General features: G+C 32.6%; 1 protein-coding gene, 1 long non-coding RNA gene and 1 pseudogene across 10 annotated transcripts in view; 2 read left to right on the top strand and 1 right to left on the bottom strand.

The window, feature by feature from the left end:
- Positions 1–287: 287 nt before the first annotated feature.
- LOC112213463 (putative cyclin-dependent serine/threonine-protein kinase DDB_G0272797/DDB_G0274007) overlaps positions 288–22,837 on the bottom strand; it is a 43,034-nt gene continuing 20,484 nt past the window's right edge. For 2 of the 9 annotated variants that reach the window (XM_024370203.2, XM_033322819.1), the window contains one exon: positions 290–1,298. In XM_024370203.2, the coding sequence (XP_024225971.1) occupies positions 817–1,298 (482 nt within the window). In that variant the 3' untranslated portion in view covers positions 290–816. Of the gene's footprint in view, positions 1,299–10,494; positions 12,107–21,030; positions 21,614–21,747; positions 22,003–22,837 lie in introns of those variants that run through there. The other 7 variants (XM_024370199.2, XM_024370205.2, XR_004462380.1 and 4 more) reach the window with 7 other exon arrangements.
- On the top strand, positions 4,909–5,559 carry LOC105681245 (annotated as a pseudogene).
- Positions 12,106–12,852, top strand: LOC117152123. Its single transcript, XR_004462381.1, has 3 exons — positions 12,106–12,258; positions 12,344–12,507; positions 12,593–12,852. It is a non-coding gene; the product is annotated as an uncharacterized LOC117152123 (long non-coding RNA).

The raw sequence follows: 22,837 nt of genomic DNA, 5'->3' as shown, positions 1-22,837 counted from the left end.
TGGTACAAGCGGAAAGAGGGTAATTCTACGCGAAAAAAGAAGTCGAAAATATAGAATAAAAATTTTTCGTTCGAGGCTTTGTTTTCGAGAAAATCGACTTTGAATTTTAGCTCGGTACGCGTGCACTTTATTGCGTCTCGTTATAACGGAGCTCACTGTAGATCGTTGTTTCGATAGAAAAATTAAAAAAAAATTATTATTGTATATTTTCGACTTCTTTTTTCGCGTAGAATCACCCCCTTTCCGCTTGTACTACCAATTACCAACCACCCTGTAGATGATAAAAACTAACGTTTCTTAATCATAGCAAACTGATAAAGGAAATAAAGTAATCATAAAGTTTCTGTCAGAAATTCGCGTTTCAATTAACGAGTTGACGAAAAGGGACGTTGAAATGGTTTCCAAGTGCAAAGCGTCAATATTTGTTCTACTAATCTGAAAGGAGTTCTACTATATTACTTCAGACGAAAGCTGAATCACCGAAAAATGATTTCCATCGCGCAGATGAAGCGTACAACTATAAGAGTGTACAGTGGAACTCCATTTATTTGAACACGTCATAGGCAAACGATTCATTCAAGTTTACTAATTTTCTTCTCTATCTATTATTTTTCATTCGCAGGAATTCATATTCAGATTAATGGTGTCAGTTAAACGACTATTAACGAAAATGTCATGCGAGTAAACAATGGAGTTCTACTGTCGTAATTGCCTGAACTAAAACGCTTATTTCCAGAACGTACGTAGCCATGATGAACGGAGAGGGGCACAAACGATAACTATTTAAACATGACAACAACGCATAGCTTTTATCACTTACTCTTGAACAGCGGAGAGATTATAGTAATTCCCTTGTTGTTGTTGTTGTTGATGATGATGATGCTGGTAGAGTTGGGTATCGGACGATAAGATCGTTGAGACTATCCGACCGCGGTTATCGTGAACACGATGTTCCTGGTGAATACGCGGATGAAGCTCCTCCAGCGAAATGAATTCCTGTGGCTCCTGACTCGGGTGGAGGAGCTGCGTATAACTCTGTGCCATTTCTTGGGCCACCATCTCCTGATCCGGTGGTCCACGAAAGTATAGAAAATCTTCCAGCTCCTTCTGCTGACGTTGTTGCTGATACTGTTGTTGTTGCTGTTGCTGAAGTTGCGCTTGTTCTTGGCGATAACGATGACCTGGAGAATGTTGCTGTTGATGTTGATGGAGACCGCAGGTATTCACGCAGGTGCCATCGCCGACCATAACATCGTTCTCCACGACACCACCGCTATCTGGCAGTAATCCACCCTCGTCTGAAGATTCATAAAGCCGTGTTCTTTTACCCGGATCCTGATTTCGCTACGGCCGCGTCCTAAAGTGGTTGCAACATGCGAATAGATCGGGACAAGACGAGTTCACGTGTTCGTGGAACGTGAACGATGCGCGTTTGAATCTCTTTGACCGAGCCATCGGAATGTCCCTATAAGGGAATCGTTTTATCGCGCTAAAGAATACTTTTGAATCTTGAAATCGACGACTCTGCGCTGCAGAATATTTTTGAATCTCGATATCAACGACTCTGCTCGGAGCAAATGGTCGAAGACTCGTTTCCGCGTCGATCTATTTTAACGAAAACAACGATGTAACGACAGGAGTGACAATGAAACGACGATTTAATGAAGGAAAGAATGAAAATTTGCATGCAGGCGAATTTGATAGTAATCGGTTTTCTAGTTCGAAAAATGGAATGGAATCGATCCGTATAACATAAATGAATAGATCATGCAAAAATGAAAAGAATTCAAATCTTGGATGGCTGAGAAATTATGGTAATGAATGCGCCACTCAAAAACTAAAAGAATTAAGACTATTATTAGAGATTATAGTAACTTCTTTATCGTTACTGTTAATGTAATGAGCTTTATATTGCAAGGAAAACTACCAATGGTTTTAATCAACAAGAACTTGACACAATTGTACATCGAACTTTTTTTCGAATCCGCATGCAGTCAACGATGTGATAAAATTCCTCGTACTAGCAGCTACATTTTTTGAGAGCGGTGAAATTTTTACTGGCGTAATTATACAGGGTGGTTGGTAACTGGTGGTACAAGCGGAAAGGGGGGTGATGCTACGAAAAAAAAGAAGTCGAAAATATAGAATAAAAATTTTTTTTTTTACTTTTTCCATCGAGACAACGATCTACAGTGAGATCCGTTATAACGAGACGCGATAAAGTGCACGCGTACCGAGCGAAAATTCAAAGTCGATTTTCTCGAAAATAAAGCCTCGAACGAAAAATTTTTATTTTATATTTTCGACTTCTTTTTTCGCGCAGAATCACCCCCTTTCCGCTTGTACCATCAGTTACCAACCACCTTGTATAAATCGGCTCATAAATGTTGGTAACAATTTTTGATTCTAATTTGCATATTTTACATATTTACAAGTATTTTAAATAATTCGTTTAAATTATTTGATTCACGGAATCGCAATAATTGTTCTTTGAGTTCTTATCGCCAACACGATTAAAGAGAAATAAATATGCTAATGATATATTATGCATTTACCACTAAATCATGTAATGAATTATGTAATAAATGACCTCTACACCATTAATTAGTTTTACGTATAATTGTTACTATTTAAAATTGATGAAACTATGCAGCATATTATGGACGCTGTTTTTAAACACGAAGAAGTCATTTTTAGTCATTTTTCTTGTTTCCAACTATCTTCCCTTTTTGTTTACTATTGTTGGCCGTATCTCCAACTCAATTATGCTTTGAAACTAATATTTGAAAATAATATTAAAACTTTTAAAATTAATAATAATATAATTAGAAACTATCATATTTTATTATAATACACAAAATTGAGAGTGTAATTCTCGATAAAGGTAATGGTATGTGTATATTGTAATGAAACTAAATAGTTTTATTATAAAAATAGAATAATCTCAAGTGGAAATTCAAATTACATTAACAAAACAAAAAGATTAGTGCCATATTATTATCAAAGATTAAATCATCATATAAAGTGAATCGAAGATAGCGCGAGACAATTACAGCTCGAGAAGAAGAACAAATTGTCGAAAATACAACAAATGAAAGAGATTAAATATTAATAATATACAAGAGATAAATTAATACATGACGAGCATTGTATGATAGATCTGCTGAAAAAGATTTCAAGCCGAAATTCACGTAAATTATTATGCGTTCGATTAGCAAAGAAACATATATTGGTTCTTGTACTTTCACAATCTGGTAGTTATAGAACAGGATGAAAATATCGTCTGGCCTGTAGCAGAATAATCATGCAAAACTGTATTTGTATGTTAAAGCAAAAACAATTCTGGATTTCGATATTATTGTTTCTTGAAGAAATAAACTTTATTCTATTAGCCTCTTTAGCAAATAATTAACCTGGTTTCTCACGCGTTAGGAAATGTCAATTTTCTGCATCTGCGGATGACGGAAATAGAGAACCAGACCTTTGACATTAGGTTGTCGTACGATGATTAACAAGAAAGAACTAAGCGAATATTCCGAGCCATTATCGTCATGATTGTAGTAATTTTCGATATGAAACAGCCTACAGTATGTCGCTTAAGGATTGGCATTAACATTACAGTACACCGTTAATTTTTCTAGCATACGGGATTTGTACGCCATCCAATTTTTCGAATTTAAAGTGATTCTAATTTTAATACACATGTGGTTGTATGAAATGAATGCGAGAATCGACAAAATAAAATGATACAAATTACGAAATGGTAGATAGAATATTTTCACTAACGAGTACAACGCTTTGCATGTATGAAGAATGTTATGATCAATTATAATACTCATTAAGCTTTAGTAAAAATATAAAGTGCTCCTCCTCCGTTGTTGTGCGATTTACATTTTCTCCTCAGCTAAAGCTAATCATATTTCAATTTTTAACTCACATGCTCACATGATAGGCAGGTATCATCTTGAGGAGATGACTATTATATGTGGTTAATCTACGTCCTGTATCGTGAAGAATAGCCAGCAGATACTCGTTTAATGGACTTCGAAAAATCGTTGAGATAATTAAATTTTCACGGCAACAATGTTCTGCGATTGTGCGAAGACAACGAGGTTCGGAATCATTAGCGCGTTGGTAGACGGATAACAAATTGGCGAAGAATCAGGGGGCTAACATGGTCTATGGCGAATCGTACGCCTTCAACCGCACATTAATTGCACCTCTCTGGCTGACAGACAATTTCGTATTTTTATGGCATTTCGCCTGTGTGCACGTGCTAATATGTCAGTGTAAAGCGACGGCTGTTGCAAGAGCCCATTGACCCTCCACGTAGAATGCCTTAGTGATACGAAATGATGTAATTCTCTTCTAATTAACACTACCTCCATTGCTTTTAATTTGATAAAAGAATCATTCATTTGATGAGAGCACTAGATGTTGTGAAACGGGTATCATAAAATTGTTGTGAATGAAATTCAAGGAAGAAACATAGATGAATGTTGTGTTTAGTATAATAGGGAAATTAATGTAATTTAAATTTTTGGCTTTAGAATAATAACATAGTTTCCTCTATTTTATTAAATAGTAAAGAGAGAAACGTTTTTAAAACTACAATTCTTGATTTTTAATTAAAAGTATAGTTTCTTTCATGAGCAGCAAGGTACGAAGAGAAAGCCCTAGAATCAAGGAAGGAATTAATAAAGGAGTGTATAAAGGAAAGAGAGAGAGATTGGGGGAATGGTCATGAAGGGAAAAGAGCAAGAAAGAGAAAGAAGGGACTAGAAGAGGTGAGAAAAGGAGGGACGCAGATAGAAACAGGAGAGGAGCAAGAAAGGATGACAGCAGACCAAATTATAGAAGGAAGAAGAAAGAGAGAAGCAGAAGAGAGGGGGAAAAGGATAAGGGAGAGGGAGGGACGCAGATAGAAACAGGAGAGGAGCAAGAAAGGATGACAGCAGACCAAATTATAGAAGGAAGAAGAAAGAGAGAAGCAGAAGAGAGGGGGAAAAGGATAAGGGAATCCAAATATAATACATACTACAGAAACATAGCCAAAGAAAAATCACCAAAGTACCTGGAAGGGAGGATGAAGTGGAAGGACAGAAGAATACTGACAAGATTCAGATACGGAAACGAGACCAAAGCAAGGGAATACTGGAAAGAAGAGTGGAAAAAAGAAGCAGACTATGCAGAAGGAAAGAAGAAGACCTGAGACATGTAATAGAAGAATGTGAAATAACGGGAGGACCAAAGGACCTAGGAAAAACGCTAAACGAGACTGGAGAAGGTTTAACAAAACTGAAAGCAATAATAGAGAAGAGAAGGGCAAACGACAGGAAGGAGGCACAGCAAGGAGGCTAAAGACCAAAGTTGCAGTAGTTTTTAGTCATTAGTTGCTAATTTATACTTCCTAATTTTTAGTTTTTAGAGGTAGAATAAGTAAGGTAGTGCAATAGAATAGAGTGGAAAAGAGGGGAGGTAGACATATAAGAAGAGAAATAGACATAAGAGATGTAAAACCGAAAGTTCGTCCAAAACCGAAAGGCACGGACTAAGCAATAATAATAATAATAATAATAATAATAATAATAACAATATAGTCTCTTTCATTCATTTCTAACTAGATAGAGAAAGGTTAAGAAAAAAAGCTGCAGTCTAGAAATTTTTAGAAACATTATGAAAAATATGTATATACTTTCTGTCTATGCAAATCTTTTAGATACAAACTTGTACATCATTTGTGTGGAATATATGAAAAAAAATGTTAAGTTATTTCTGACATAAATAGGAATAAACCTTAAAAATAGCTAGAAATGAGTTTCATGAATGAGTTGCTCATCATACTTTGTATTATGAAATATTCATTATGCAACTTGCTCTTCATGAAGTTCTATAAAGAAACGAAGACAATTGTATTCCAAATCAAGGACGAGATCAAGCAATTTTAACATCAAAGTTTAAAAATAGTCTTTCCATTTTTATTTCTGAACGTAAAAAGACAAATAATTGCATCGAATATAAAATAAAGCGTAAGGAAAATATAATTGCTCATTATTCGAACAGTGAAAAATAAACTTTATATAATTTGTGTGTAACATAATTCTATCATAATATATAGTTTTGTATATGTCATATAAATTTTACTACAATCCTAAAAAGAGATTAAAGTGGATTATAAAATTTTCAAGCAATGTCAGAAAATGTTTTTAAGTGATATATAAGTGTTACGTAAATGAAAATATGTTACAAAAATATACTCCAAAATTTCGCACGCAAAGAAAGCAGTATTTTAAGAAATAATGTAGGATCAATGTCATTTAGGAACAATAAAATGATTGTGAAAGTTGATCGTAAAAGAAGAATCAAGATTCTAGGCTGTAATCACTCCAAGCAACTTCTAGCAGAACTCTTAATCGATTACATTTGGTTAGAAAAACATGTTTAACCCATGATGCATGTGTATATTGAGTCGTTTACGACCAGTAGTTTTAAGTAATTCTTCATTTTTTCCCATATTTTCGTTTAAGTTTTGCTCTACTTAAAAAGATTAATATAATATGTAGTATAATGTAATATTAATATAATGATTAATATAATATGTACATGTAATCAAAATTATTGCACTGTATTCTAGAAACTTGGAAGATGATTCACGAATTTTGGGGAATTTTTTAAAACACAGAAACTTGAAAAATCTACATGAATTTAAACGACCCAATATACAGACAAGATCAGTGAAAATAAGATTGCAGACATTCGAGTCAAATATCGTTAAAATCAATTAAAGGCATCGTTAGCATAAAATTCTGTTAAAAAAATGAGTAAATTTATTTTTTGAAAATTAAATTAATTCCTTGCGCTTCTTATAAGAAAGATATCATAAGGTTCTAATTTCCATAAATAAAATCAAATTAAAATTAGTAAATAACTCACAATAAATAGTTAACTCTTTACGCAAAATTTGTCATATATAACTTCCAGGATCCCTTCAGTTATTTCAAATTTAAACTTTCATTAAAAATATATCAACTGTTTTGTCTTATCTATTCTAATGTTGTGTCGCATAATGTGGTCAACAGGTTAGAAGGGGGAAGGGGTTCTCGATGCATAAATAAGTCAAAAGTATAATACATTTTTTGGCATATAAACCAGGCCTCGTTCTCGAGAAAATCGAGTTTGAACATTTTTCAAGCATACCTGAAGTTGGATGATCAACAAATGGGTATGAACACAAACAATCAGCAGGAGATTTGAGTAAACTCGAGTAAATTTGAGTAAAATCAGCTGGAGATATACGAGCAAACAATCCACATGACAAAATAAGCCAAAAATGCATAATGGAAGTTTTCCATTTAAGTCTCCATTTGTAAGAAAGTAGAGTTTTAATATATTTAAATGAAGACTGACCTAATGCATATATGTTAACAAGCAAATAAATTCAAGTTTAGTTTTCTCGGAAACGAAGCATTTTGTGAAAAAATGTCATTCTACATTTTCGACTTATTTTTACACGTACAATCAGCCGCTAATCGGTTGACCACGTTATCTGGGTCATCCTACATATTATTCTACGTGTCTACTATTTCTATCCGTATCTCTATAGTATATTATCAAAAAAATGATTTTACTGAAATTGTTAATAATGGAATTCTCGTCAAGTAATAAGCAAAACTAAATGAAATATTTTACTTCGTTTAAAATTCAAGTGCAAGATCATTAAATATTGTTTGCACAACATATCTGGCGTAAAATTCATTCAGTAATTCGATACAACAACGAAAGAAAGAAACTTGCAGACTAATGATTATCATTCCGCGTGATGTTGTAATGACACCGATAGTAATTTTGTAATACGACCAGCGTCGTTTAGAAACGTTTCAATGACTTTTCTCTTGCGTAAAAGACGTCAGGAACTAGTGATCTTTTCATCCTATTACATGACACGCAGAAATTTACGCAATTACAAATAAAATCAATAATGATAGCAATGCCGATCTTTACGCGAAAAGAAAAGATGATTGGCTTGAAACAATTTATAGTCTTAAGCCGAATTTACACAGTGTCAAACACGGTTGAAACAAGGGTAAAAACAGCGTTCATCCGCTATATACCAACAAAATGAAATAGTGTAAATTCGGCATTAAATTTTGACAGTCGGCGGCAATTTGGCTGATTAGCGGCCGCCGATTATCGATTCTCTGATTGCCGCACAGTTCGCGTTCTGACTCGTCGGCGCGCTTTATTCCCAGGTTTTCGCGGCTGGCAAAATTGCACGGCATACGGCAATCGTGTTAATTAATCACGTTAATCGATGGCCGTGTCTGCGCGGGTTGCGCAGTTAGCGCGTGCATCGACGGTTACCCGTGTTATCCTCGCGCTGACACAGCCACGAAAATCATGATATTCCAATGATCGAACGCGCCATCTATTCGCACAGAAACAGTATTTAGCTTTACGCTGATAATTGATGCGAATCGTATGAAAGATTAATTCTTCGAGAAATTTCATAAGGTTCGCGTAAATATAATAGAAAATCCACTGCGCTCATAAATAAATGAACGTCTTGGTCGATTTCTGTTAACGATATACGAATGTTGCGGTAATACACGAATCAGTGGCAAACTAATGGTCGAAAATGGTAATTATCGTCGTCTCGGGAAATCCACAGCTACCAATTATATGAAATAAAAATTGTGTATTCTGCACATATACTGTTTAACCGGAAACACTCAAGTATTTGGAAAAATATGAATATGAATATGAAATATTCAGGCAAAAGTTGAAGTGTCCTGTTCTGCAAAGGTGTCATTAACATTTTTTACCGAATACCATTATTCTTTGTTCCTTACTTTCTTAGCTGACACTCGGGTGTCTTCAAAACACTAGAAACTTGTGTCTTTCGCGTCACCCGTTGTGCATATGTGCATATATACAGGGTGGTTGGTAACGGGTGGTACAAGCGGAAAGGGGGTGATTCTAGGCGAAAAAAGAAGTCGAAAATATAGAATAAAAACTTTTCATTTGAGGCTTTGTTTTCGAGAAAATCGACTTTGAATTTTCGCTCGGTACGCGTGCGGTACGTTATAACGGATCTCACTGTAGATCGTTGTCTCGATGGAAAAATTAAAAAAAAATTTTTATTATATATTTTCGACTTCTTTTTTCGTGTAGGATCACCCCCTTTCCGCTTGTACCGCCAATTACCAATCACCCTGTATACTTGTTAAATGCTTTTGTCTTTGATGTAGAATCAATATACACGTTTTGAAATTCTACTATTTAGCAAGAAGTTAACATGTTATAAATTGCAAAATATATAATTCTATATTTTAATATTTTTACACATTTAAATATTATTCCTTACTCTGTTAGGAGTTGAAAATTATTTTGATAATCTAACGGAATTTCTACTTTGCCCTGCTATAACAATTTTTTTTACTATCTTGTATAACAAGGGCATTAGTAAATGGATTTACATTTAACGCTGGATAATAGCGTTTAATATCTTCTAAACAGTACAAGTTTAAAGAATTGCATTCATCTGTCACGAAGATAATGTTAAAATGTAACGTTAGCTTTCGTTTGACCTCGAGTAAAGTACGCGTTCGACGCGTCGTGACTTCAAATTTTTATCAAATTGCAGCAATAAATAATTATATTAGGTTATCAAAGAGAGATATTTATAAATCCACAAAATTATAAAAATTATAAAAAGTACAACATTTTCACTTTATTCGTCATCATTGCACAATCAGCCTATCGAATATGTAAAATTAAACAATTGAATAATGTTAGAAACGTATTGCATTTTACAAGTATCTTCTCGAAAAGCGTAATTGAAAGAAAAGAGGACGAAAGGAGAAGTTTTATTAAAGTATTCAAGTCAAAGACGCTTAAAGAAAATATAACGAACTTTTAGATATTGTACGTGTATGCAAACCCGTGCAAAATCTCTTGTTTAATTTTAGAAATTAATTTTTTGTAGCAAACGTGCAACTATGATATGATCGTTCGCGTTCAATTCACCTTGAGAAATGCAGAAAAAGGGTGCTGCTCATGATATAGAATGTAATAGTCAGAGATAAGAAGATAATGTCAGCCCGTATCAAATCAGAAGAGAGTAATTATTAGACGAAGAACACTATTATGATTATTGAAGAGAATTATCAACCTTGCATTCAACAACGAGAATAGGATAAGATGAACGCTTTGCGCCAAGGAAGAGGCATTCGCTTAAGATATAAATAAAGCAGAAATTTTCACATTGATCTTTGATTACGATAAGAGAAGATATAAAAGAAGAAGGAAAGAAAAAATTTGATACGGAGAAAGAAATTTAGAAATTACCAGGAATTGAAGAGTCTCGAAGATAAGCTGATTTCTACATGGTCTGACAAACATTCGAGTAACAATACGTAAATCATATTTACAATATGATTAGATCGTTGCAACGGACAGTCATAGGCGATGTTAATGAAGAAAGTAGGGAGATACCTTGGATGCGCAACGTGAGATTCCAGAGGCACGTAGTTCGTCGACAAGCGTTAATTTTATGTCGAGATCGAAGCATCCTAGAAAGACGGTGCACATTTTCACTGACACGTGTCATTCCACCAAATATTCACCGAGTATAAAACGCTTTCTAACAATACAGAACACCACTATTGCACTCGAGGAATATAAGAGAAACCAGGAAATAACGCGATCGTGCAACTCGAATCACGTTGCTCGAGATGAACTGAAGAAACAATCTGTCAATCCTTCATGAACGGATAATACGATGAATTTAATTTAACGCGTTTTCTAATAAATAAATACATTTAATTCCTCGTTGTTTCGGCTGAATTTCACCAGCGACAATTTCAACGTACAGTCCTTGCGTTTCAAACAAACGGAGCAGAATTTTTCACGAACACTGAGACACTTGTTTACACGTTGCAACCACGTTTCGGCTCTTGATTCTACGTTTTCCTAATATTTTATCGTCGTTTAGAGCTTACCGAGAAGCGCGTACATCCACGTCGTCGCCGACGACGAGGAAGCGGCGTCATCCTCGAGGAGCGCAGAAGGCCTCACGCCTTCCCTCCTCTCAACCGATGCCCTCGTGCTTCGAGGGTGCCTCTTCGACGACGACGAGGTCGTGCCGCTCGCGGACCACTGAGTCGAATATCGCGAGTTCTTCGATGCTACCACGTGCTACCGAAAGAAGAGGCGGCCACCTCGAGAACCATACGATACACGAGGAACGCCACAACCGTTGGCAACCTTCGCGATCGTTTACCGTGCCACTACTGTTCCATTAGAGAGGTGGTGGTTGTAGTGGTGGTAGCAAACGGCTTTACGAACTCACGCGCACTCTTCACCCGAGGCGGCAAACGAATACTGAGCGCGGGTGGTGGTAGTGATGGTGGTGGTGGACTAGCCGGAGGTGGAAGTGGAACAACACCGATGATAGATCCTGACGCAATACGGATTACCGCTGTTCTGGACCACGTGCTCTTCTGGCCCACCGCAGCAGGTGGGAGTGACTAAAACTATTGCTTGCTTCTACGTTTATGCCAACTTTTCTCTCTGTCTATTCCCTTCTCCAAAAGCTCCGACAGTTGGTCGCACAATTAAGTGCTTTATTGTTCTTGTTTAATCGTATGTTACGCTTTGAAATAACGTTCTTTGAAAAATGACCTTTATCGACCTACTTCTGTTGCCACTATAATAGCACGAATGGTACTACTAGTACGTTTAAGTCGATTTTCTTCCAGTCTTTTTGCGCTAAGTAGAGTTGCTTTTTCTTATGTCATCGATTACGGTATTGATATCGCTCAGTATCTTTCGACGAGAGTAGTAGAGTTTTCAGATAACCCAGCTAACTCGCACGATAATTTCCTGTCTTTTGCGGTGAAAATGCTTTATCGATGTGTTTTTTTCTACAGTCACAAGAAGCTTTTAATCTTCGTTACAATGACATCAACAAGTCTTTTGTGTTTCAAGGAGACCTTTACATATCAGGGGGTGCGTATCAATTTGATAGAACTTGACGTTATTGAATACACGAACATTTTACGTTATTATATCTTCTCAAATCTTTACAATTCAGCAAAACAAAATTCACACAATTAAAATTATCACAATCTTCATTTATGCGTTTGCACTTCTATTTTTTAAGCTTCAAAATTTTTATATTTCTAAATCTCTGGAACTAATTTCTGTGTTAAGAACTGCCAAATTCAAGGTTTCAAGGAGACCTTCACATATCAGGGGGTGCGTATCAATTTGATAGAATTTGACGTTATTGAATACACGAACATTTTACGTTATTATATCTTCTCAAATCTTTACAATTCAGCAAAACAAAATTCACACAATTAAAATTATCACAATCTTCATTTATGCGTTTGCACTTCTATTTTTTAAGCTTCAAAATTTTTATATTTCTAAATCTCTGGAACTAATTTCTGTGTTAAGAACTGCCAAATTCAAGGTTTCAAGGAGACCTTCACATATCAGGGGGTGCGTATCAATTTGATAGAATTTGACGTTATTGAATACACGAACATTTTACGTTATTATATCTTCTCAAATCTTTACAATTCAGCAAAACAAAATTCACACAATTAAAATTATCACAATCTTCATTTATGCGTTTGCACTTCTATTTTTTAAGCTTCAAAATTTTTATATTTCTAAATCTCTGGAACTAATTTCTGTGTTAAGAGCTGCCAAATTCAAGGTTTCAAGGAGACCTTCACATATCAGGGGGTGCGTATCAATTTGATAGAATTTGACGTTATTGAATACACGAACATTTTACGTTATTATATCTTTTCAAATCTTTACAATTTCAGCAAAACAAAATTCACATAATTAAAATTATCACAATCTTCATTCATGCGTTTACACTTCCATTTTTCAAGCTTCAAAATTTTTATATTTCTAAATCTCTGGAACTAATTTCTGTGTTAAGAGCTGCCAAATTTTTCAAATTTCCCAAAGAACGAACACTTTGAAAATTCGCGGCAAATCCAGACACGAGGAAATAGACCACGCGGTCGCGTGTTGCCGGCGCAAGTGGGAGTGACTAAAACCGCCCTACACCTCGGCGCTTATACAGCGTCGATGTCGATGGTACCGTGATCATCATACGCAGGTCTAATCCCTCGGGAAGGTTCAACAGGAAACCAATAAGGTTTTCGCGCAACCACTTCATCGGAATCGCTCAAAATTTGTTTCGAAAGCTACGATTTTCGTTTTGGATTGTTTAGAATTAATTAGAAGAAATACAATTAATTAGAAGAATACAAGTAGAAGAAATATCGCCACGTTTTATCCCCAACCTTCTGGCATAAGAGACTCTCAAAGGCTAAACCGATCAATTTCACTTGTTTATTGCTTAATTTCATTGCATAAATACGCGATTAATGTTTAATTCTCAAAAAATGAATAACTTGTGCCCATGAGTTTATTTGTTAGAAGGAAATTATATGACTAATAGCAAAATTGAAAATAAATTAACAAAACAGTATTTATAACATTGTCACTTTTCTCCTATACTTTTCAATTTTTGGAATTGGCCATTGCGATTTTTGAACGGTTAGTAAGGTAGGTAAACAGAATTGGATTTCACTACGTATATGCAAATTACAGGGAGAAGTTACAATGGCTGGCATTTTTCGGGCTTCGCAGAGGGAGAATTTTAAAATTCAAGTATTAATTAGTACTATATTAATTAATGCCATATTTGTATTTGATTTTCGAACTAAATATATATCTTTGTCGTGCCTTTTAAAAATTACAAATGATCGATATGCATAAAGTTAATTGAAAGCTATCTTTTATCAATTTTCATCTGAATACTTTTAAAATTAAAACAATTATTTTGAAAACCTATCTTTTGCACCTATAATAATAGACAATAACTTCGATGCGTAATATATTTTGAATTCACATTCCAAATTAATGATGCACAATTTTTGTCTACGTAAATTATAATCTGTGTGAATTAGTGCCATAAAGTTACAAAAAATAATCGAAGATTAATTCTAATATACATAAAAAATGAGTTTATAGATCTTGACGCATCAAATTAAGCTATAAATTTAATCCTTTTCTCATATTTGTTTTCTATCTGATTTTATCGCTTTATGTTTATCTAAATCTGCGTTTAATATAATATTGCTCACGTATAACTAGTTTCAATGTAGTAATGTAACGAGGAAACTCGATATTCGGAAGAAGGGCGTTCAAAATCATATTCTTCAAGGCTTTATCACTTTTTATTAGAAGTAAAGATTCATTTTTTTTAATTATTTTTGTATATGTTAAAAACGAAGTTTATGTATTATTGAATTTATAAGCGTCTAGTAAATAAAAAAAAGTTTCGACTTCGAATATTTCGAAACAGACAGATTATATATTTTAACAGACACGTCCCTTATTGCAAATAAGTCCTTAATCTTGAATTATGTTGTTGGTTTTGTGTACTTTTAATATTTCGTGAATATAAATATCACCTCTTTTTGTAAAACTTACATCGACTCGCGAAAGTATTTGAGCACTTACTATAGAAAATGTTTAGTTTCGTATTGTACGTGTTATATAAAATATTTAAAAGTATCATTAGCATTGTAATAAGACACAACTGTTACGAATATATTAGTAAAATTTGAAACCTATCTAAAAATGTATATATGTAAAAATTGCAAGATATATGTTGCAAACAAATATACAGGGTGGTTGGTAACTGGTGGTACAAGCGGAAAGGGGATGATTCTATGCGAAAAAAGAAGTCAAAAATATAGAATAAAAATTTTTTTTTAATTTTTTGTGAGATCCGTTATAACGTACCGCGCGCGTACCGAGCGAAAATTCAAAGTCGATTTTCTCGAAAACAAAGCCTCAAACGAAAAATTTTTATTCTATATTTTCGACTTCTTTTTTCGTGTAGAATCACCCCCTTCCGCTTGTACCACCAGTTACCAACCACCCTGTATATTTAGTAAAATATTAGTATACAGCATGAATAGCTATGTTAAGCATATACTGAGTGTTAAATATGCTCCCACTGAATATTGACATTTATTAATATAACGGATAACCAGTCTTCATGAAACATATAGTTGTACTAAGTACCTTGTAATTTCTCTATATCTTTTCAAATTTGTTTTAAACTACCAATATAATATGTTCGTAAAATGTATCTATGAGTATTCGAATAGTTTCGTGGCTTGTGCATATCTTTAAGTCTAACAAATCGTTCCCTTCCCAATGATATTATTTTAAAGTAAGTCTTCTTCAACAAATAGCAGAAAAATTCGAAAATCGATAAAAATGACTTATGGTTTCTTCTATAATTTTAGTACAAATTGTCTGGATTTAAGATGCGTGTCATTAAAAATGTTAATGATGTTTTTGCACACTAAGAGGTATATGTACATTAGAAAACATTTCCGTAATGGAATATTACATTGATTATTTTCATCTGTCTGTTTTTCTATTGGGAAATACTGGTTTCGTTAATTACAGTGCGAAACCGCGATAATAGTTTGCATCTTAACGATACTGTCATTCGAATGGCTTGAGAACTAGTATTCTGCGAAACACTGAGGAATGTTATCGATATCTTGTAATTTCACGTCTTATTGTTGATACGACACTAATTGACTCGAATGGAAGATTAACAGAACATACTTTCTTTCTTGCCTCAAATATACATCGGTAAAATCTTGCCAAAGTCAGTGAACTTACTTGAGCTTAAACTGTTTGAAAAAAAAATTTTAAATTGAACAAAAAAGATAAGAGGAAAGTAGTCATGAAAGTATTTAAATACTTAATTTAAATACTTAAGTATTAAATTGAAGTATTAAATTAAAAGTATTAACGTATTAAAGTATAAAAGTATTAAAGTATTAAGTATATTAAGTATAAAGTATTAAAGTATTTAAATTAAGTATTTAAATACTTAATTTAAATACTTTAATTTAAATACTTAAATAAAATAGAAACTTTTTATGAATCCCATATTATGTACGTTATGTCTACAAACCATATTGAAATTTTATTGGCACTGCAACGAAACACAATTGTCGTGATAGTAGTATTAATCTTTGATATGAATTTAAAAATGTAGACGTGTGCTACAAAATATTTATTGCAAACATATGTACATCACACGGGTCACCGAATTATTCGCACTTGCATTATTATATATTTATTTGTTATATTTAATGGCATTATTGTTAAACTATGTTTGAAATTACTTTTATGTAGATACATCCTTGGAATTGTTTGAAACTTTTCCATTATAATCATGGTAATCGTGTCTCATTACAGTGCTAACGAAAGCTCAAAAATTTCGTATATCACACACAGTATATTTATAAAAATTTTCGTAGAAATTTATTTGAAAAGATTTGTAAAATGTTAGTAGTAATTATAAACAGAGTAAAGATATGATAAAGTTCAATTAATCAATTAATATCGATAAATGCGAAAATAGAAATATTATCATCATCAAATCAAGGAATAGATGAAATGGATCAATATCATTCGAAATTTGTAAGCATATCTCAAGTCACGTAAATTAATAGATTCATAGGAACAAAGTGTTCAAAATGACTAGAAATCCAGTGATTTGACTAATAAAGATAAGTATAGAAATTTGTAAAGATATTGAAACAAGAAAATGACAATTTCCTGTTAGCAACGATGTTTTAACTTATTCAAATTTGAATTGCCCGAATTCCAATAACTTGACTAATTTAAACGAAATTTAATCGATCACTCTGCGAAATTTTTGTGCCTTAAACTCGCTTTCATTTCAATGTAGGTAATTTTTTATATTGTAAGAAAATTTGTGGCACAAAATTGAAGTGAGAAATCATTCACATCAATAATGATTCTTGCATAAATTCCTCAAATTTGAGAAATTTTTTAAGAACAAAAAGGTATGCTTAGGTCGAAAATCTCACCAAGAAGACGAAAAATTAGTATCTCGTTTACTACGTTTATGCAACCACCTACATTTTTATCTATTCGAGAATCTGACGTAAATTAGCAACAATGTGTTTCGATCAATTTTACAGAATATTTTTAGTCAGGATGTAATACGAGTGAAGGAAAAAGAAAGTAGTTAGAGAAAATGATATACCCACGATTCTGTTGTCCCGAAATTCGAATAAAATCGAATGTGAGAAGAATCAGGGTGCCAACCCTGCGAATTTCTTCCCCTTAAAGGTATAAGGGGTCATTGGAAAATTTCCAATAAGGTAACGCGAGGGTTACTTCTATTCGAGAGAAGCGCCGGGTAATCCAGTATTGAAATCAAATGAGTGTAAAAATGCTATAATTAATTGAATCAAAAAGAGGAAATTTACAATAGTTAGAAAATTTTGTAAAATATATTTAATAAGCAAATGAAGAAAATATAAGAAGGAAAAGGATAAATATTACGGCGAATGAAGATTAATTTAAAGAGATATTTAAGAAAATGTTTTGTTGATTTCCTAGTTTCCAAAACTAAATGTTGAGATTACACTTAAAATGAAATATACTTAAAAACGTGTTATGTAAAAATAACAATGTGAGCCTCTATTATATTAAAGAAGAAATTCAAAAACATTGTAATATGGGACACTGAGAAGAATATGGTTGAAGATCATAGTAATCTAAGATTTTGAGAATTTAGTTATATACATCAGTTTTTAAAAGTATCATCCTTTTAGTTTCATGGCTAATCGAGTCATAATTTTACTTCCTACCGACATACATTTTCACGTTTTGAAATAATATATTGCTATATAAAATATAAAATGGTGAAGATACAATATTGTACCTACATTACAGCCAGCTAATTGAAAGTAAAACTCAAATTGAATCAGGAAATAAACAGAATATTCGTATTAAATCTATTATATAAATTTATATATCATATTAATCTTTGAATGTTAACATTATGAATTAACCAAATAATATAGTTCATAATTTTATGAAGATCGCAAAGATGTTTCGATGAAAATATTAGAAAAAAATATATCGCATGTATTTGAATAATTTTTTAAAATTTTCTCGTCGAGATAACTAACTGATTCGATATTTGTAACACATGTACTACTTACATCGTTTGTTATGACTTTTGTATGACAGTTTGTCTGGTATTATCACCTTTAAAATGTGCATTTTAAGGAATTTCTTCCCAATATCTATCACAGGAAGCCAACAAAATGTGAATTGTTCAGGCCAGACGCTAATACCAGTATACCCACACTGCGTGTGTGTACAGGATTCAATATGAGAGTAAAAGAAACCATTATTCATCGAGCATATCAATCGAGTCAATAAATACGCATGAATTTCACGGAAAAGTAACGCAACAGCGAAGTCATAATAAATATCGACACGCATCCAAAAAGATATCTAATATTTTTCATTCCTGTGTTTTCGGTTATGTTCACATTATCAATGAAAAATTTCATTCTTCCTCTGTGTATACATATGTATGCGTGCACAAAATACTATTTGCTCGATTTAAAAATGCAGCTACATGCAACTCATCGTAGCAGTCCTTACACAATGAAGAAGATGCCGAATGACGTTTGCGGACTTCTTGTACAGGCTCTTCGTAAACAGGAACAACTCGAAAGATACTACGGGAGGGAGCGTGGATGTTTTATGAAAAAAGTTTCTCTTATTATTTTGTAAGAATCGTGGTATTGTCGATATTCAATCGGGTCACAGCAAATATGTATACTATAAAATCACTCTTTGTTATATTCCTGAATTTGTAGTCATAATTAATTAAAATAAATTACATTAACACAACGTTAGGAATTAATCTTCAGAGGAATTAGATTTTTCTTCGTTGACTTGAAAATTTCCACAATATGTATATGACCAAAAATTACCATTCGCCTGGTTACGCTTGATATTATTTATTTGTAACATAACAACACTTGAGTAAATCAATAATTAATTAAACGATATTATATTCATAAATATATTCAATTTTACTGCATGATGTCATTTTTATAGAAACATCAGAAGGAATATGTTCCTATGATTAATAATTAATAAAAGAATAATTTTTCTCACAGAGTAAAAGAATTCTGTTCTGAGAGAGTCAGTTATATCATAGTTATTCGCATTGATAGGAAAATCGTTGACAAAACAGTACATAGTACGATGATAAAACAAAATAGAATAGTAAGAAGATACAAAATAATGTTAAAAACATATAGATCGGTAGTTATACAACTTTTAAATCATATGGCATCATGCAGAAATAAAAATAGTTTTCTTCAATATTTCAGCTTAAAATTGATTATTTCGCATACTAATAGTTAACGATACTACACGACCAAATAACATTGTGAAAGAACGTTTTAACGCATATCGAATAAATATAAAATACGCAATTTATATTAGAATTTCAGTATTTAAATACAACGACTCACGAGTGTATTCAGACACTTGTAGATATCTTTTATGAATATATTATTGTGTTATACGAAACATCTTGAAACATTAGCACTGAAATGAGACTATATTGGTAAAGTTTGAAACAAATCTAGAAACGTACGTAGATAGTACAAGTACATATTTCGTAGAGATCACAAAAGTATTTAAACAGTCAATTATTTATTATATAGTATTAATAAACCTCAACATTCAGTGAGATCATATTTAACATTTAGTACGTGCTTACAATGGTTATTCATGCTTCGACATATGTTTATCCTAAATACAATTTTTACATACATTTTTAGATTCATTTCAGGTTTCGTGAATATAATTATGATAATCGTAACCTCAACTTTTAGAAGAAATTTTAGAAAGTTTCGTGTATAATGTACATGTGGTATTTATAAAAATTTGCTATGTTATGTGTCCAAACATTTTCGTGCGCCAGTCGTACGCAGTATAAATATGAGTATGATACATCATGAACTCCTGAAAAAAGGTTATAACAAATAATAAATATAAGTTAACGAATAGAGAGTCAAACGGTAGTATCACGTATGAATGAATATTTTTTATTGTAACATTTATACATATATGAATTTGTAGCTTGGTTTCAAATTTTGTTAATATAATTACAATAAAATCGTATCTCATTGCAGTACTAATTCCCCAAAGTTTCGTAGAAGGCATAGAAAATATTTATAAAAATCCTCTATAGTAAGTATTCGAAAACCTTCATGACCCATTGTATTTTAATCAGCGAAGACTGATGTGTAGCATCTACAAAATGATCTCTTGATCCCTTGATCCCTGATCAATGCTAAGATCTTGTGAGAGTTGAGTATATTGTATTAATTAGTGCTAATTACACGAATTAAGCTCGAACGTCGGTCCGTATGTACCGATCTGTTTGTAACGCAACGGTAATTGTCATCGTCCCCATCGTATCAGCCCCCAATTTATGATCGACATCGACGTTTGAAGTGACCACAGAGACCTTCCTCGACCCCTTCTCTAAATCGGCCCTACATACTCATTAGCGTGATTTTTCAGTAACCGGAGATCATCCTCGATTAATTTACGCTGATTTCGCACGCTGTTGCCTTTTCTGTTTCTCTCTTCCTCTCGCTCTCTCTATCTCTCTCTCTCTCTCTCTCTCCCTCGTGCATCATGCTTATCCAATTATTCGCCGAGAAACAATGTATTTCAAACAACGATCTTTAACCTTTGTTAACGGGCCTCATCGGCTTACCGGCGGCCGTAAATTTTCGAACTGAAATATTTCGCTCGGCAATAATCCTCAAATGTGACAAACGCGGATCGGGCGCCGCGCTGGTTAGTTTATAGTTTACAGGGAAAAATTGCAGCAAGTGCGATCTCTCGTTGAAGAATTTGTCGCGTTTTCAAATTTTTAAGATGGTTTATACCACAGAGATTTTATTTCATAACGATAGAAAAATTCTCTTTCTGGACCGTCTTGGATCATAGTTTGCCTATCGTGAATATCTCTTTCTTACAATTTTATCACGTTTCGTCGAATAAAATAAGGGGATAATTTATGATTTATAAAACTGGCGCGCAAAAATTTTTACTAACGACAGTAATTTGTAATTTGTGAAATTTGATAAGAATCTTAATTCGATTATGCCCTAGAGATTTAAAATGCTGTGTGATATATTCGTATGCAATATGTAAATAACTGATGATTGATATTGAAGATTATGACTTTCGCATATGTATACATGCACAGTAAGTCATTCTGAAAAGTATTGGTACCAACAAATCATTGATCCTGAACGATTCATATCTTTTTATAATACTAAATACAAAATTCTTAGCAATGAGAATGCTCGTTAACTGACTTTCATTGATTAGAAATTTCAAATTTGTATCGTAAAAACATATCAGTTGTTTAAATTAGAGATATGAATAGATACTGTGACTCGCTGTATGTATTTATTATATATTTTATATATCATATATTTATTAAATATTTTTCATTCTGAAACCTTAAATGGTACTGTTGTAAGCCATAGGCATAGCTACTCATTGCAAGCTCGATTATTTAATTTTCAGGCATGTAACTATATTTTGTTCTATATTGTATCTTATTGTATCTGATCGTGTTCTCATAGTAATTAATTTGCTATTCTTTTTTATCCTACAGATATAATAATGTTATAATAAATACGCAGACATTTCAAATTATTTTTTCAAAGCTTTACGATACCTAAATTAATCTGAATTTTTTATATGTTGACTTACGATTATTTCCATTTTCTATAATTAACTTACTGTTAAAGATTATGGGAGTCAAGTTTCATCTATCAAGTTATTTTACATAGTGAAATTAATGATGTCTACTCGGATAGAATCTATTAGATTCATTCACTCAGTATTCTTTAGTTACTAGCAGCACATCAAGGTATCAATTATTTTCTCCGATTCCTGAGTGACCAGAGATTCCGAAAATCAGTTCTTTCCGTTGATTGGTAAGATAACACTGGTCAATCTTGTGTAACTCAATATTTTTCCGGAAAAAGCTGTATCCTGTGAAAACATATTCTTTCGTCCCTTGATTATGCTCATATAACGAACAAGTACTGAGCTGTAACTACCTACTATAATTCGAAACTCTTGACACATCTATCCTTTTACTATTTTCTTAATGTTAATTCTAATAATTTGTTTTTCATTATTTACAAATTCTTTCCTGTAATTAATAATATATGATTGTGCATTTATATTATGTAACAGAAAGTCACGTGATTTACTATTACATTAATATGTGTATATAATGCATACAATTATGTCGACGTATTTTTGTGTAAAATCAATTCTATATAAATATACAAACAATCGGATGAGTAATATAATATGACAAAATTTAAGCCTAAATGTGAATTATTTCATATTTATTTTAAAAAGCGTGTAATAAGTGATGATTAATATTTTAAATTAATCTATTCGGAAGTATTTCAAAAATCAAATAAGTAATAAAACGGAGTGTAATAAATTAATATTTACGACGTTATGATAAGTCAATCGATTAAGAATATTTTGAAAACTATATAAGTAATAAAAGATGGAAAATCGGGCAATTAAGAGATCAATCGGAGAATTAATAATAATAGTAAATATCGTAAATAGTAAAATGTTGATATATGTACCAGACTTATTTCTGATAATGTGATAGTTCTCTCTTTCTCTATCCCTCTCTCTCTCTCTCTCTCTCTCTCTCTCTCACACTCTCTTTACATATATATGTATATATATATATATATATATGTGATATATAGTTCCCTATTTCTTTTAATTGACGAAATTAGTAATTTGTTAAAATAAATATTAGAACTCAATATATCTATATATTATCTTAAAATTA

Source organism: Bombus impatiens, unplaced genomic scaffold, assembly GCF_000188095.3.
Source record: "Bombus impatiens unplaced genomic scaffold, BIMP_2.2 scf_0671, whole genome shotgun sequence".
Taxonomy (NCBI): domain Eukaryota; kingdom Metazoa; phylum Arthropoda; class Insecta; order Hymenoptera; family Apidae; genus Bombus; species Bombus impatiens.
This window is presented reverse-complemented; position numbering and strand designations above follow the sequence as displayed.